This window comes from Strix uralensis, chromosome 3, assembly GCF_047716275.1.
Source record: "Strix uralensis isolate ZFMK-TIS-50842 chromosome 3, bStrUra1, whole genome shotgun sequence".
Classification (NCBI taxonomy): Eukaryota; Metazoa; Chordata; class Aves; order Strigiformes; family Strigidae; genus Strix; species Strix uralensis.
The window spans coordinates 66,589,886-66,607,480 of record NC_133974.1 but is presented as its reverse complement, the minus strand read 5'-3'; the positions used below and the strand labels follow the sequence as shown (position 1 = coordinate 66,607,480).

The 17,595-nt window shown below is 35.4% G+C and overlaps 1 protein-coding gene across 20 annotated transcripts in view; it reads left to right on the top strand.

The window, feature by feature from the left end:
• REPS1 (RALBP1 associated Eps domain containing 1) overlaps window positions 1–17,595 on the top strand; it is a 68,867-nt gene that overhangs the window by 47,172 nt on the left and 4,100 nt on the right. For 11 of the 20 annotated variants that reach the window (XM_074862669.1, XM_074862663.1, XM_074862673.1 and 8 more), the window contains 10 exons: window positions 1,513–1,593; window positions 4,712–4,799; window positions 5,658–5,759; window positions 9,893–9,965; window positions 12,117–12,235; window positions 12,989–13,053; window positions 14,047–14,232; window positions 15,684–15,779; window positions 16,380–16,528; window positions 17,145–17,250. In XM_074862669.1, the coding sequence (XP_074718770.1) occupies window positions 1,513–1,593; window positions 4,712–4,799; window positions 5,658–5,759; window positions 9,893–9,965; window positions 12,117–12,235; window positions 12,989–13,053; window positions 14,047–14,232; window positions 15,684–15,779; window positions 16,380–16,528; window positions 17,145–17,250 (1,065 nt within the window). Of the gene's footprint in view, window positions 1–1,512; window positions 1,594–4,711; window positions 4,800–5,657; window positions 5,760–9,892; window positions 9,966–12,116; window positions 12,236–12,988; window positions 13,054–14,046; window positions 14,233–15,683; window positions 15,821–16,379; window positions 16,529–17,144; window positions 17,251–17,595 lie in introns of those variants that run through there. The other 9 variants (XM_074862671.1, XM_074862676.1, XM_074862672.1 and 6 more) reach the window with 6 other exon arrangements.

Sequence of the window (17,595 nt, the reverse complement as noted above, 5' to 3'; positions counted from 1 at the left end):
AACAGGTTTGTATAGCTCCAAACTACTTGCAATGCTGCCTTTTCATGAAGGGGTGGAGTGACACACGGATGAACTGTTTAATATGGGGAGTGAGAACAGTTAGGAAGGAAAACCTTATGTCCTTGCTAAAAAGGTTTTGTTAGATTCTGTCTATGAAGGGCATAGTTTTGTGTTTAAACCCCCACAAAAACAAATCAAATAAAAACAACAACAACAAAACAAGGAAGGAAACACATACCCCCACCCCCCCAAAAAACACCGTATGAACAGTATCCCATAATTTTTGCCTCAGTTTAAAGTTTGAAATGAGGAGATAAGGCTGTCCCTACAACAAAATGGCGCCATATATGAAAGCACTTACAACTTTAGTTAATCTTCTTCTGAATTTAATTTCAGCTGCTTGAAAACAATTATTTAGGAATTTCCATAAAGAATTATTTCTAAAATAACTGGGTTAGGCTAGGTTCACGTGCAGGCCATTCACCAAATATAGTTCAGTGTAGAGGAGCACATGAGATTAGGTTGACTAACACCATATAGTTTGTCCTGTATCTTTTGGAATCATTTACATTGATTTGTGTGTAGAGATGGGACAAGAATATTGATTTGTTTTCACAACTATACTAACATTTTTGTCAGATTTTCTGAGCACTAAAAATTTTTTGGTTTTTTTCTTGTAGCGTTTGAAACTTGGTTAATATTTACATGTTATTTTACCAAAATAGAACAAGTTTAGCATTCCTGTTGTGTTTTGTAATCTGGTTTCTGGATCACAGACTAATTTTATGTACTTTAGTACTTTGTTGGTCCAGTTGTGGCTGTAGCTTGACTTAGTAAGCATGAGGAATTTTGACAACCATGTGTTGATTCAGCATGCCTATATTTTATAAAATTGTTCAGAGGTTGACTTATTTGTTTTTAGCAATCAACAATATGTTTAAATTTATTTCTTTGCCTTGTCAGTGATTTAGACTTGTAAAAATGCTCTTTTACGCCATAGAATCACTTCTCGGGGTTGCACTGGCAAGCCGAACTGGTGTAATTGGAGTACTCTGCTCAGTGTTCTTCTGTCTGGGATTTTGTAAGAAAATCAGCATTTATGAAATACAGTTGAAACTTGGCAGCTACAAAGCTGAGGAACCTTTCTCTCGATTTTATAATTACAAATATACATATGTCACTGATTTTATCTTTACGGTATTTGAATGGCTTAACTAGTTTTTTACTTGAGTGATTTTCATTGGCAAACATGAACTCTGAAGGTACTTCTGTGTTGACTGTGCACCTGTATCTTCATTATGAAATGTGAATGTAAAGATCAATATACTGACAGATAACAAACTTGGTTGCACAACAACCTCAGACTGAAATAGAAATACTTAATGTGTATTAGTGTGCTTTCCAAGTCAAGGACTTTCCAGTGCAACCTCCAAACTACTGTGCTAAATCTCCTCAGTGATCTTTTACTCCCATCTTTCTTATCATGCTGACTTCTCTCCTCTGTCTGTTCAGCAGTGGGAGACATTTAGCGAACGCTCTTCAAGCTCACAAACTCTGACCCAATTTGATTCTAACATTGCACCAGCTGATCCTGTAAGTCAATCACTTAGCTTGCTTGTTTGAAATTAATTTTATTAACACTGAATTTCCATTCATTGTATTTAGCTGTTATGCATGATTTCATAGACTGCTTTTTGGGGAATGGTGGCAGGCTTCTTAATTTTTTTGCTTATTTTAGAAATATAAATTTTCTAGTACTGCTCATGTTTAATATCTGAGTGCAAAGAATGCTTTTTTCCCCTTGATTTTGATGTAATACAACACTGCTATCAAAACCTGTATTACACAAAGTATTTAAACATAATGTTTTTTTGAAAATGTTTATAAGTCAATGCAAAGGCCACTCGGTGAGAAACCAGTCCTGTTTTAGATTGTCTTCAGTGTTCTATTTTTTTCAAGTTGCAGAGCTTGATTTGCACAAACTCTTAGGAGTTGACCATGCCAACTTCACTGAAAAAACTACTGGGCTTAATGGGTGTGGTATTTCATATTCCTAATGTTTTCACCAAGTTACTTATTAATTAGTATTTCTCCAGCTAAACCTGCGCTGTTCTAATGCTTTACTCAGTGAGGAGTGCTCTGAAGGATTATGTAGTTAAATATCTTGCCAAGTTTGGGTTCCAGATACTCGCTACAGTGTTTCAAGTTCTGCTGGTTTTAAACTTCACAGCCTGTGACCTTGAAACAGTACTGAAATGCATTAAAACTACTTCAATATTTGGCTGCTGCTTTCATCCTGCTTTTCTTACAGATTTAATTACCATTGTTAGTGTCCATTTTAATTTAATTATGGTGTTAGTGTCCATTTGACAAAATAGAATAGATGTACATAATACACATTTAACTGCTTTTAGTATTAAACAGGTCACTTCTGAAAAGATGTAATACATAAACATACATATATTTTAAATACATCAGTGCTTCACTCTGTTAACACTGATATTTATATGGAAATAGTATTTCTGGATGCTGGAAGCTAGAATTCAAACTGCACTGTTCCTTGTGCTCAGAATTGCCCTTAGTAAACATTCAAAACAAATGAAAATGTCATCCTTAAAGCGAAACACACCTCTTTTTCATCTGACACACACTTTTTTGGCTTAAATGTACTGTATTTTTATGTGTCAATGAAGTGAGCATGATGGGAATCAGTTCGTGGTTGTTTCTTACTCTGTACAATTACTTCACAGTAAAAACCTATCACTGTCTCATTTCCACAATGAGATAGTAATTTATTTTTACATGTAAATAAATGACAAATCTGATATTGGAATTTTTTCCCATACATTGATAATTTAAAAAGTAGAAGAGTGATGACACATGGAAAACTCATATATAGCCATATATATGTTTGTGTGTGTGTGTATAAACAGAAATCCAGTAGAAATACAAAAAATACACTGGGAGATCACATTCTTGAGTTGTTTTCATGCAATGCTTGTAGTGAGAAGAATTTTAAAGAACGGTAAGCATCTTCGATGCTTGCTAAGGTAACAGACTTTGGGAATAGAACTTTAGAGTCTTTATCTTCATATGAAAATAAGAACAAGGAAATTTTCAGTAGTAGTGTGCAGACCTCTTATTTTAGCAGTCTCAACAGGGATGGATGGGACTGATTTACTGAACAACTCCTGCTTTCCCAAAGGAGAGAACTGGCTTTCTCAAGCAGTTAATAACTAACTAAAGAGTAAATTCACAAACTTGTTGTTTTCTCTCTTTGTTGGAGAAGCAGCTACTTTGAAGGTAAAAGATAAGTGGAAAGAGTAAAACGGTACATTCATCCCCTGGTATGGGAACCTAATTTGCCAGTTGTAAATGAAAGTTGGTAACATGTTAAGTTATTCTGTGTAGAATGAGATTAATGATCCGAATTAATACATTATATAAAAATCCATTTAATTATTTGAGACATGATTTTTGTAGTAGCTGCACATTAGATTACAGAAGAGGATTGAAGTAGTTACAGCAAGAGTGATCTTTGCATGATAATCCCATTACGGGGAGGGGGGGGAAGGCAATATATTTTAAAGTGATAACTATTCCTAAAAAACTGGTGCAACAAGAGTGTTCTAGCTGTGACTAGAAAGTGGTTTTAAAAGTTTGTATTTGCAACAAGAGTAGTGCAAGTCAGTTTAAACAGTTTTAGAAATTATTAATGTAAATGTAAACAGTTTTAGAAATTATTAATGTAAATGTATTATGCTTGGTGAAAATGATCAACTTGAATAGTCAGAACATACTAAGTTTCTGATGCAAGGGTAGTTTTGAAACTTCTTGTTACTTCTAGGGACAGACTTAATCTGGGATTTTTTTTGTGCTGTCATTGTCCCACTCATACATTCTGAATATAGATGACAGTAAAAAAACACCTCAGACAGCTATGTCCATATTTTTAGGTTACTTGTGAACAAACATGAAAAGTTTTGAGATTTTTTTAAGCTATCTACAGTCAGTCTCCAAACCAAATGGAAAGGGCTGTCTATAAAGTACATTAAAATGGAGTCCTTGTCTGAACTACAAAGAAGGTGCCTAAATGTAATGTCAATGCCTACCTAGAGTTATATTCCATAGGGTTTATCATCCTAAAGTTTAGAAGATTTTACTATATAGTGTAGTATATAATATATATAGTATAGTATAATATACCAAGTATATATAATATACTATTTACTATATAGACTCCTGAAACTATTTGTCTTAAAATACTACGAAGTACCTATTTTGTCAAGAATTACTCATACTGTTTAAAGAGCCCATAAGTTTCTAAGGTATCGTAAGTAAAGCAGAAGAGTGGAGGTTTGAAATTCTGGGTTTTGATTGTTTTGAGGCTTTTTGGAATATGTACTTGGAGTAACATATCTGGGATGCCAAAAATAGTGGAAAGCTGGTAAAATTCAGGTCCTGTTTACAATGTGGTTATCTATAGAAACATTTCTAGTGCCCTGTTAAAGTAGTATGCTAGGTTACACCTTATAAAATGTTAGAGAAACTTTAGCTTATAGAGCTTTAGTTTTATGGGTATATTCAATTCCCTGGACCTGTGTAAAAAATAAAATTTATGAAATTTTGTTTAGAAATGACATTTCGCATGGTGTCAGATAAACAGAACAATTTAAAACTAGATTAACATCATTGACTCTGATCTCCGCAGGACACTGCAATTGTGCACCCAGTTCCCATAAGAATGACTCCAAGCAAAATCCACATGCAGGAAATGGAGCTTAAAAGAACTGGAAGTGGTAGGATATTTTCTCTTGCTAATGAGGAAAGTTTTGTACAATTAAGAGTTGGCTTTGCTTCCTTAAACACAATGACTTTTTTTGTTCTCCTTAGATGAATATATCTGGAGTTATAACCAGCATAATCAGATTCTCTGAGTTAAGAATTAAGAGTACTGTTCAAATAGGTGCAGGGTTTGAATTGGCCAATTGCTACAGTGGGGATTTCACCATCTATAGGAGAGCCTTTCTTGGAATAGTTCAGGAGCATCATGATGTAGGTTTGATTTGGGCCTCCAGCAGTTTGTCTAGGTTCCCTTATGAAATACTGAAGGAGACTGTGAAGATGAAGAACATAGCCTGCATTGATAAAGCTTGTTCTACTGTGGTCAGAAATACCAAGTTTATTTTGAAACCTGACAACATTTGGGAGTATTGGCAGGCTTCTTTTTAATACTCCTGTCAATAAGCAGCAAGATGGGTGTTGATAATTTTCCTTGAGGAACAGTGGAGTCTCCATTTATAGTTGTGTCCCAATATGCCAGTATTTCCTAAAGCCATGTAACTCATGCACAATCTTCAGCATATGAGCATAAACAGATATCCACAACACATTTCTTTTAAAATTTCCTTAGCTTAACCTTGTAAAAAGGTAAAAGATTCCTTATGATTCTTAACACTGAGAAATAGAAGTAAAGCTATTACAATGTAAAACTTTAAAGTTAAAATAATTCATACACCAAAAGTGTTAAAATACAGAAATTTTAGTCTTGAGTGCAGCACTTCAGATACGGGCAGAAAACTAATGTAAAGGTTTGGCATGAGAAGTAAAGGCTAGTTTGAATACATTTGTTTATTTAGACTTGTTTTTCCATCTAGATCATGCTAACCCTACTAGCCCACTACTTGTGAAACCACCTGATCTCCCAGAAGAAAACAAAATTAGTTCATCTGTAAAATTTACAGCTGGAAATACAGTTAGTAAGTATCAAAGTACTTTCTGATCTCATTTTTTACATTACACAAAATGTAGATCTGATATATTCTTCAGTGAATGAAAACTTGCTAGATAGCAGAAGCTGTAAAATGAGATAAACTAATCCTAAGAATAGAGACATTTCTCATACAAAGTATGTATTAGAAGTAGTAATTAAGAATGTTCTACTGATGTTACTGGAGATGTTTTCCTGCTGTATGTGTTCAAAAAAGTTCATTTTCATCAGCTCTTTTCCATCTTTCTGTTTTCTCTTAATTTTAGGATGAGAAATTGAAATGTATAGAAAGTGAAATAGACTAAGTAGCATTTGATTCTACTTCACTCAGAACCATCTAACAACATGGTTTCTGAAGAGCGAAAATCTGTTGACCACAAAATTTTCAGGCGATTCTCATCTGGTTTAGCTACTAAGAAAATGTGATAGACTTCTAGATTTCTTTTTTAGGTACAGCTTTTCAACTGTTTATTTGCCTTTTTGATTTTTAGTATCTCTTGTGTCCAAAACACTTTGCATTACTTCAATTTGATTAGTCCACTTCTCTAATATTGAGGGAGATCCCAAATTATACATAGCCTGAACGAATCTCTGTAGTCTGTTTCTGAGATTTGTTTTCTTTGAGCTGTGAACTTCTGTTCAGTAAGAATAAGGTCTGAAGAACTCATTACTTTGAGTCCTTTGCATTATTAAGACAGAAATATTTTGATTGGTTTGTAATACAGGAGTAATTCAGAAAGTGCCTTTTTGCAATATGTTTTGCTTTCCTCATGAACTCTGTTTCAGTGGCAGTCTTTGTTCTGAGCGATGTCTTGAGCCTGTCTGTCTTTTTCTTTTCAAGCAGAGTTCTGTTTTCACTAGGTAGTCTTCTGATGCAAAAGAAACAATGAGCAAAAATGATCTTTTAGTGGGGAAACTACTACTATATGCAGGATCTAAGTTCTGAGAGCCCTTCTGTACTCCCTTTTCCTTATCTGAATATAGCTTAAACTTTGATAAAGGGCCTGTAATTATACCAAGAAGTATTCTTCCCTCAGAGGAAGAATGTAGTGAAATAAAACAAACCGCATTACAAGGCAGCTTTATGTTACCCTGCAGTACCTCAGACTGCAGTTATCATGGGATGCCCATCCTTTATCTGAAGAAATGGGTCTTGTCAATATTGTAAGAAATTGGATGGTTAACACCTTTCAGGTGAATCCTGAAGAAATCATTCAATACAAGCTAACTCTAGAAAATGAATTTCTGATGCTTAACACTGTAAATCTAACAGGATTTTTTTTGTGCAGACTTGCTGTCTTTGGTAATTACGTTACTTAACGTTCTTTGGTGTAATACTTTATAGTATATCTGAGCACCTTCTATGCTAAATCAGTGACAATGTCTGTAGTACACTTCCTTGAGCTGGGCTCATTTTCAGTGTTTGCTTTAGTTGCTTGATTTTGTTTATCTGTACCAGAATTCATTTGAGAATAGGGAGTCTCAATCTTTATTTAAGCAAGTACTTTTCTAAATTAGTTTTGTTTTTTTTAAATACATAGCTGTTTTGGAAGTGTTTCATAAACGGTTATTCTTCAGAACGTTTATTCTAGGATATTCTGTTCATAGGTTCATATGCTTTTTTCCTGCATTATACAGAAGAGTACAGATTTCTTAGTGTTTTATTGATCAAAATTCAGGTGCAGGTTAATTATTTTACTTCTCATAGTCTACTGTTCATGGTTCAATATATTAAAATAGTATTTGAACTGAGAACCAGTGGAGATTTATAAGCATCATCTTGATCTTGAGAAACTAGCATTTTGTCCTTATTTTCCATGCGTTACATCAACTGTAATTCAGCTTGGAAGTTCAGAATTTGTAAATAGCAGCTCAGACCTAAGCCAGGAAGCAGGGACAAACTTTTCCATTGCATGAGATAAGAAAGAAGTCACTAGGCATAGGCACTGCACAGTTGTCTTTCTGTGTAAACTGTGTGATTTGGAACAAAGGAGAGAGGATCTGTAACCTCAGAAAGTGATAACTAGAGAGGTTTGTCAATAATTCTTCTGATTGCTGGACACCCAAAGTGTTGAAACTGTTATTATACAAGTAAAAATCAGTAAAAACTACTGCTGTTTTCCCAAATTGTATTAACTTTAAAGCAACATGCTACTTCAGTATGTCATGAAAGACAATTTTGTGAATATGTTATTTTAAACTTCTGCTAAATGATATAAACAAGATCGTGAATACTACAATCAGAAGGGAAGGATAATCTGAATCACCTTCCTTCATAATGAAATACAAACAAAGCTGGGAACTAACTTGTATTACTGACATTAAAAAGTAGAAACTTCCCTTGAGGACAAAAATAAATTGCAGAAGTCTCTATATCCTTCATAACAGGAACTTTACCTGACTATCATGCTTACATTACTGGCAATACTGGAAAAGGATTCTATTAGATTTAAGATTGTGTTTAAACTCATGAGATTGGATTAGCCAATATTGCTGCAGTATGAAGATTACATTTGCTAAGTGACCATGATTTGCCTTATGTAACCATTAAAATTGTTTACTGTCAAAATGTCTTTGAAATTAGTTTAGAAATCCTTCTATTATCAGTGTAAACCCAGTAGTTTTGTACTGAAATGGTGTAAAACTTCTTGATCCAGAAAGGCTTACTTTTTCTTCTTTAGAAGTCTAATTACATTAATTCTTGTTTGACTAGGTTATATTACATTCTGAATGCCTTGAGAAATATATGCAGTATTAGAGATGTTTGGTTTGGAGAGAGATAATGTCATTTACCACATAACCAGTTTCTGCTTAAAACTTAATTTTCTCACTTGATCATCAAAAATTTAAATGTCATCTCATGATAGGCATTTCTATTTCTTTTTTTTAAAGAAGTGTATATAGATCTCATTTCTTAATTCTCTGTAGCTGTCATTGTATAAGGACACATGTGTAAACCTGCAAAATAACTTATAATCTGAAATGAACTTGAAATAAGGTATTCCTCAGCTGGCTGTGCATGGTAAAGGTCTCAAGCCAACTTCACTAGATTAATGTACCTGCAGTTTTAAGGGGAAAAAAAAAAAGTAATGGGTAAGAATGTGCCTTCCTGAACAGGAAAGTCATCTCTGCAGGATTCTTGTCTCTGAGTCCTGTTTGATGTGTCTTAAAGCTTTTGTAAACTTTAGTGTCCTAGGAGGTTAAAGTAATCCTTTGAGACTGGGTAATTCAGAAGAACCTTGATATTCTTGAGTAGAATTTTCCTCTTTACTGATAACTAGTCACGTGAGTCTCATTGACTTTCCACCTTGAATTGTGCTTTACCAGGTGCCTGGAATCATCCCTTGTGATAAATTGTTCTGAGATCAATTTTTCTGTCTACATTCATTCCATACAAATCATGTGGTTTTTGGTGAGACTCCTCGTTTCTGGGGAAAAATTCTCAAGCTTTGCACAGCTTTTAAGGGTGAGGGTGTCCTTAAGGAAGCTGTCTATGTGATGCTGTAATAGCATCTTTCATTTTCATAGGTTGCCTTAACCAGAAGCTGAAAGCTTTTAAAAAGATTTAGTCCAAAACAGAGTTGACTATCACCCTTGGAGGTACAGAAGTTACAGTAGTAGCAAAGCTGCTGAGTTAATCTGTGTGCTGTACATATCTTTTCCTTTCTCTGACTTCTAAGGTTTGTGACAATCCTTGAGCACTTCTAAAATCAAGCATGTCCTACTCCTTTTTTTTTTTCTTTTTTTTTCCTTGGATATGCCTTAATCTTGCTGGTTATATTGTTGAAGTGATAGAATGTCAAGCGTTTAAAACTTATGCTTATGAAACTTCTTGTATTTTAAATACAACATTATTGTCATTGTTTATTCTTCAGTACATCCCAGTAGTAACCAATCAACTCATAGTATTGGGCAAGGGGAGTTGGTTTGTCTTGGATCCTTCAATTATTCAGACTCAAGAATTTTGAATCCTGCCCAGATGATACCTTTCAGGAAAGTAATACAAGGACATAAACTTTTCAAAAATAAAAATTGGATATTTGAAATTATATATTACCTATATCTGTTAGGGTATATTAATGATGTAAAACAAATATGAAACTTTGTACTTTCTTCTACCAGCAGATGGTTACAGCAGTTCGGACTCCTATACTTCAGATCCAGAGCAAATTGGAAGCACTGTAACACGGCAACGGTCAGTAGAGTAGCAACTGAAAAAAATAAATGGAAGGTGTTTAAAGAAGCCTGTTCTGAGCCTCTGGTTGGTTGACAACTAGCTTGTAAAATGACGGCTAAATAGATTCATAGCTTTAACACTCAGGAATCAAGAGGCAGTCTGTTTTCTAATGCATTAACAGTGTATGCTGTTCCTGTTAACATGCAAAGTGAAAATTCAGAAAAAATGTAGTCTGAAAAGTTGTTTGGGATTGGCCAATCAAAGGAAACTACTTTCAGTCAGAAATCTTGATAAAGATTTTCTCCTTAAACACAAGGGTATGTAAGCACAGGAGATCGTGACGTTACTTGAAACCAATTTTTTGACTTTTTAAAATATCCATTAGGCATTAATGGAGATGACCTTGTGACTTTATAGCATGAAAGAAGGATAAAACTTAAATTAGAAATATCACGGAAGTAACTCTTTTAATAATGAGCTTTTATAAAATGAAGGGCAGTCTTAGGCCCAACATAAATTAAGGGATTGGAGAAAGCTATGCACGCACATAACCAACAACTACATAGCTTGACATAAGAGAGTGTGCTGTACTAGCTGGTGCTAATTGTTCCCATTAAATCTGCCTGAATAGGATTAAAAACCAGCTACGCCATTAACCGTCTTACAATTGGTTTCGGAGGTAAGTTTCAAACCAAAAATAATTAGGGTGACTTCAATAGCAAAGAAAGATTTGCAGTTGCCTCTCAGTACTGCAGCTTCAAAACTTCTTTCCTCCATTTTTACTTAATGGCAAGTTTGATTGTCTGTCCTGCTTCTGTGTATGTTTTTGCACTGTCAACACGATGGTTTCAGCGTGTTCTTTTCATCTCAGATTTTGGGTTGGGTTTTCTTAATGAACTTGTGTAGATGAGTGAAGCTTTCTGATGAGTTGCCACTTTATGGCACATGTAGCTTCTGTCCAGATCTGACAGTTCTGGCAGTGTCCACCCAGGAAATTTTTCTCCCACTTCCTCTTTTACTTCCACTGATATCTCTTCTACCAATTGTGACTTTATAGAGATGATGTTGTTCTTAACCTTACCATTAGTCCAGACTACTTTTTATATTTTCAAGAAGCAAAAACTGACAAGGCTATGTCAGATAATGATACTTCAGGAATGTCCTTAAACCACTTTCTCTTTTTTTAATCCTACTTGTGCCTTGTATACTAGACTAGCTAGAGGGATGACTCTAGGAGTCAGTGTAATTAGATTTGCATTTCATCAGCTGGAGGGTTATGCAGTGTTACAGAAGCGTTGTCCTGGAGAGTATATTAAGAAAGCAGATTTTTCTATTGCTATAACTCAGTTTTCATTCTGGACTTAAACATTCAGGAATTTCAGGTTTTGCGTGAAACTTAGGTACCTTTTACCTCTCTTAGTTTTATATCTTAAGATAGTTACAGAAGAATGTTAGAGAAACAGTCGTAGAAAATATTTTATCGCTTATTTATGAGTTGAATGAAAGAGTAGCTGTATTCATGTCGGGAATTCAGTAAACCTGTCTTCCTCAAATTGGTCTAGGAGGTTTCTGCAGGCTGTTTTTAAATGGAAGCTGTATGGAAATTCTGTATACAGTAAATCCCACTTAAGTGGCACTTAGTGCAGTACTTCATCCTATCTTTTCTGCATGTGTGCTCGATGAACTTACAACTGGTATCCGCTAGATGGTGATCCTGCCTAAGAATGAGTTAAAATTTCTGAAGATACTACCAAGTATATAGTTTTGAAAAATTTCAGGCAGAGAATTAAATAGCTATCTTGTACACTGAGATACTCTATAAGCTCGATATACATGGAGGCAGATCCAACAGAAACTTAATATTCTCCTTCAATGACATTGAAATTAACCTGTTTAAAACCTAATCAGGACGTTGACTATATCTTACATACTTTGCAAATTATAGTGACTACTATAATGAGATTTGAGTAAATAGAAATATAAAAAAAATTGTGAAATCAAAGAATACCAGAAGTTTAAAACTGATTTGGCAATGTTCAGAATCAGTGGCAATCGGGCTCTTTTCTATCTGTTAAACTGTATTTTTTAATTGGGTACTTTGAAGAACTTTTGAATTTTAGTTCTGTTGTAGCTGCCTAAAATCAGTACAGAAGCTTGTATGTTTTGCAGATCTCATTCAGGAACATCTCCAGATAACGCTGCACCACCGCCACCCCCTCCAAGACCTCATCCTTCTCATTCTCGATCATCATCTTTAGATATGAACAGATCCTTTTCAGTTACCCCGGGTAGGTATACTGTGTTCCTAGTGTATATTATTTTTCAGCCCATATATTCCTGAAGCAGACAGGTTTTTTTCTTCTGAAGAAAGATTTAGAGTGTGTTTTAACACACTGCTTCTGATGAAAACGCTGAAAATGTTGTCGCTCTTCCTGTTTGTATTAAAATTTGTACTCCACTTTGCTTAAACAGAGAATTTAGAAGGAAATTCTGGATGCTGTGTCATTATAGTCCTTTGGATGAATGTGGGAACCAAAGACAGGAAATAACATTTTGGTAGTGCACCCACAGGCCATGTGCTGGATCTGCCAGTAAATTTTCAAGAGTTCTTTTCATATCAGATGTATTAGAAATGGGTGTTAAGTATTTCACTTCAGGGGAAATTATTAAAGTTCACTTCTGATGCTCTGCTTAAGGGTTTTTATTGTACTTCTGACTTGTCAGTACTTTTCAATTCAGGATGACATTGAGGAAATATTAAGAGTGTAGAATGAGGGTAAAAGAAAGAAAAGACTTAAGATCAGAAAAGTGTGACCGTGTCTGTACTTTGAGCTGTGACAAAGGACAAGATCCATGTTCTGATTCCTTGTTTTGTCTGTGTGCAAATTTGAAAGGAGATGACAGTACAGTTATAGTCCTCAATATGACAGGTTAGTATGTAGGCAGAATGCAGGATTTCTTCATGTTGACAAGTCAAAAAATTAGATAGCACTGTAATGTGAAGAGTAACAATCTTGGCAAACACGATCCCTCTTTTACAGGACAGCAACAGGCTGGAGTTGTTGCCTATCCCCCTGCAGTGCCTCCAAGACCACAGCCTTCACAGGTGATGTTGTCACTTTTGAAAAATCATACTCTAACTTGGTGCATCATTTTTATCTAACTCTGAGTTTTAATTTATCTCTAAAATGAGTAGCATTGCTTGGTATTTTTTGAAACCACCAGGATGTGAATGATGGTAAAACCTAGATAATAGCCGAATGTTAGCCTTTCCTGAATAAAAAATTGCTTCTGGTGGAACCATGGGAAGGGATTAAAGTAGAAATTGAGGAAGAATGAGTGGTTCTGGAGCTCCGAGTTGTAGGAAAGGGAGGAATGTTACACTTTTCAAATTTCTTCACCCGTCCTTGTGTAGCTAATAGGCCATAACACAGACTGTGACAGCAGTCTTTTCAAGTTTTGAAAAATAAGTGTTTGTCTTCTATCTGTCTGGCACAGGGTGTACTTTAACATAACATGCCTGCTCCCAAAAAGGAGTGATCCCACTTCTTCCTTTGTCATAGACTTGGTCATCAGTTGTTGTCAGTTGTTTTTCAGCAGCAGCTACTTGTTAGAATCTGAATTACCAGCAATTGAAGTCAGCCAATGGATTCAGAAATCATATGCAAGGAGAGAGGGTACAGTGACAGACATATTCCATACAGTGTGATCATATGTTTCCCTATGGAACTGACTAAAAATCTGTATCAAGCCTGACAGAGCCAAGCTGGACTGTGTTACAGTAAAAACGTCTACTGTCCAATGAGTCTAGCTAGTCCTACAGTGAATCCATCTTTGGTCTCATTCTCTGGATAATAGCAATCTGATTTTGAACTTCCTTTTCTCTTAAATATTTATTGTTATAAACACAGAGTGGTTTGGTTGTGTCTTAGATGAGATGCACTTTGTCCTACTGACAGAACATAAGTTTGTCTACTACAAAAAACTACAAAGGCAAATAATCTTTAACATTCTGTCACGAACTGTTGTTTGGCAAAATTCTTTGCATTAGATAACCATGTTAAGAACAATGTCACTAAACTTTTTTTTTTAATTGCAGGGTGCAGGTCCTCATGTGCATCGCCCAGTAGATGCTGAAGGTCTAATAGCTCACACCAGTACCTCACCTCAACAAATACCAGAACAGCCAAATTTTGCAGACTTCAGCCAGTTTGAGGCGTTTGCTGTTTCAGGTGTAAACAAAGACGAAGAAGATGAAATTGAAACACACTCAGAAGTCTTGCAGGTGAGCAGAAGTTAAGATCTTGGTCAACTGCTTAATACCACCAATAGTAATGAGACTTTGTTAAAACCTACTTCTGCTGTTTGAACTCAATGGGGTTTTTTCATGGTGTTCCAATCCATTGTTAGAAAACAATTACATTACACACTTACTTGATAATTGCCAAACACCTAGGCAGAAGTTCTTTTCCTCTCAGTTCTTGTTTGTAATTCAAAAGATTTTGTACTTACTAGCATATATGTACACAAACGTAATTGTGTTGATGCATTTAAGACTTAGCACAGGCAAAACTTTTCTTCTGCTCACTCTTGCCAGCCTTCCAAATGACTTACTGGTAAGTTTTAAAGCAGTCTGTCTTAATAAATGAGATGACTGTCAAGTATCATAAACATCTGCTAAAATCCCATTAAATTGGTTTTGTTCAAAGCCGTTGGTCAAACAGCTGAAGTGAACAGAGCTCTGGCATCCTTCTATAACAGATTGTTGGAGATGTTTGCAAAACCTTGTTTCCTACTACAGATACAGGACTTAAAAGTTTGGAAGCCTCAGGGTTTATTCCTATTAATGTCATAATAGTTTACTGCTATTGCATGAATTACTTCATGTTTTCCTTTCATAATTCGTAGCCTTCATCCAGGCGGTAAGTTCTCTGGGGCCCTTCTGCATCCTCAGTAGTAAAAGTACCTGTGGTGCTTTAAAGTTCTCCCAACTATCAGCAGCATGTTCTTGCTTCCCTTAATTAGGAGGTTCAATGACGTAGAACCATTTGAGCATTCCCTGCATACCTCATTGCAAAATCAGCTGTGTTAGCTTAATCTGCTACTGAAAACTGCTTAAATTAAGCTTTGTTTTGCACTGAGGTGCATGGGGAACAGTTACAGTGTGTTCCATTGGAGGGATTAACCTTTGGCAGCAACACATAGATAATGGTGGTAATGTAATAGCAGAAACAGCTGTAGCATTTTATCATCAGGCCACAGCCTCTTTTGTACTATACAGTGCCTCATAACATTGGGGATTTGACTGTATTCAGAGCTCTTCTAACATCCGGAGTACAGTGCTTGAGAACAGAGTACTTTGAAGTAACTATTTTGTCTTTCTTTTCATAGTGATTTCAGATTCTATATCTTAATTTCTGTATCAAAAGACAGGTCTGACTGTTGATTCTGGAAGTACAGCTTTTTATGTATGCCTCTTCTGTAAGCTGTGCCTCTTCTGTAAGCCATTCCCACACCAAAACAGTGTTTGTGACCAAAATAGTTTTAGATGGTTTTGCTCCGAAGCAGGTATTGTTGTATTCCAGCTTGTGCTTCTAAAGAAGACTTGAACTGGGATTTTAGGTGTTAACTGTATTTATGTGTCAGAAACACAACATATTTGTATTTATTCCAACTGTCGCTGAATGAAATATTTGTTAAGAAGTAGTTTTCTAAATATAGTTTATATCCCTTTAGGTTGAAAAGCCCTCTGATTCTGCAAGTTCTCTTAGAGTTGCCAAAGCAGATGGAAGAGTTGAAGACAAAGCACCTGCTAATGTCCCCACTAGTGTGGTATGCAAAGTACACTTGGAAGGAGAGCGCAGTTGTCTGATGTATATGAAATTATATGTCTGTTTTGATTTGCAACAGCAACTTCATATGCTTCCACTTGAACCCAGCTTTCTTAGGTCCAATATGTCCTTGAAATAGGCATGTGTATGGTGAATTTTTGCATCAGAAGATAATCACGATTAGCTTTATTCTCAAGGTAGCAGAAAATTAAGATACTTGTAAGTTTTCAAATTTTTGAAACAGAGCAAAACTTTTAGTGCAGAACTTGGTTAACAGTAGCTTTTTTTTTTGTTACAGACATATAATTACTGGGGGGGAAGCAGGCTCTGAGATGTTGCATATTTGCAATTGTCAGTTGTACCGTGGTGTTTCTGCTTGCACAGTTGTCAGTGTGCAGCAATTTACTGCCCTTTCACTAGGAGGTAGGATTTAGCACTTAAGTTTTTTTCTAGACCATATGAGAATGCAGCTAGACGTCCATCAGAAAATACATGATGGGTTGTAAATTCAGTTAGCTCAGTAACTGGTTTTAAGATGTAACACAAACAAGTTACCAGTTTATAATCCAAGAGAATTAACAGGCTCTGTTTTCCTCTTCAGAGTAAAGGCACTACCCCACTTGCTCCACCACCAAAGCCTATTCGCAGAAGATTAAAATCAGAAGATGAGCTAAGACCTGAAGCTGAGGAACATACACAGAAAACAGGTGTCATAGCTGCTGTTCTTGCTTCACAGCCATCTATTCCTAGGTAACCCAAGAAGTGTATAAATACATCTGTTACTGGAAAGTTTTGATGTAAACAGCATACACGCTTTCTGTTCCAGGAGTTGCAAACAATTTCAGTGTGTTTGAATTAGATTAATTTAACAGTTTAAAGGTTTTTGTTTTTTAAACAAGATCATCCCGAAGCCTCTTACTACTGGAAGACCTTTTACAGATCTTGACTTTTTCTCTTTTTAACTTCTGCAAGTATGTTGGAAATAAGTGGTGGAAGTATTAACATGGTAGTATTTAATTTTAAATAATGGTTGCTATGAACAGTCCAAAATGTGCAGTTGTCTTGTCCTAGTGTGAAAGTAGACTATTACATTAGTTGCCTTGAGGTAAAGGAATGTGGTATGGTGTGTTTGGACTTCAGAAAATTGATTATAACAAGTTTTTAAAATGTGCTGCTTGCTGTTTCATTGAATCCAAGTATGCAAACAAACAAGGTTGAGACAGGCAGAAGAGGGAAAATTAGCAGTGTAACAAGTTAAAAAAAAATTGAAAATAGGCTTCTGCTCATTTAAAAAAGAGGGACTGTAAATGAGATATACAGCTAAGTGATGAAATGACTTACTACAATACTTCTAATATATTCTCAGATCAGTGGGGAAAGACAAGAAGGCAATTCAGGCATCAATCAGACGTAACAAGGAAACCAACACTGTTCTGGCCAGATTGAATAGTGAACTACAGCAGCAACTAAAGGTAATTCCATAGTCTTTGTCTATTTGTGAAGAGCCTGAGAGGGCAAGCTGTTAGTGACGCACAGTAACAGGCATCTCTGCAAAGCAATGATACACATAGTAGAGGATATTGATATAAAATATTTAGCTGGTTTTGTAGATCATAGAATATACCTAATTGTGACAAGCTTCATGAAATTACAAGGGCACTTTTACTACTACAAAACGCATTTTTCAGTTATTGATTTGCTTTCAGCTACACTAAAAATAAAAAAGCAGAGATCTCAACTCAGTATTAATAATTCGAGGTAACTGTTGTGGTCATCAGATACTTTTTTTAAAAGCAGTATAGAGAAGAGCAGCTGAA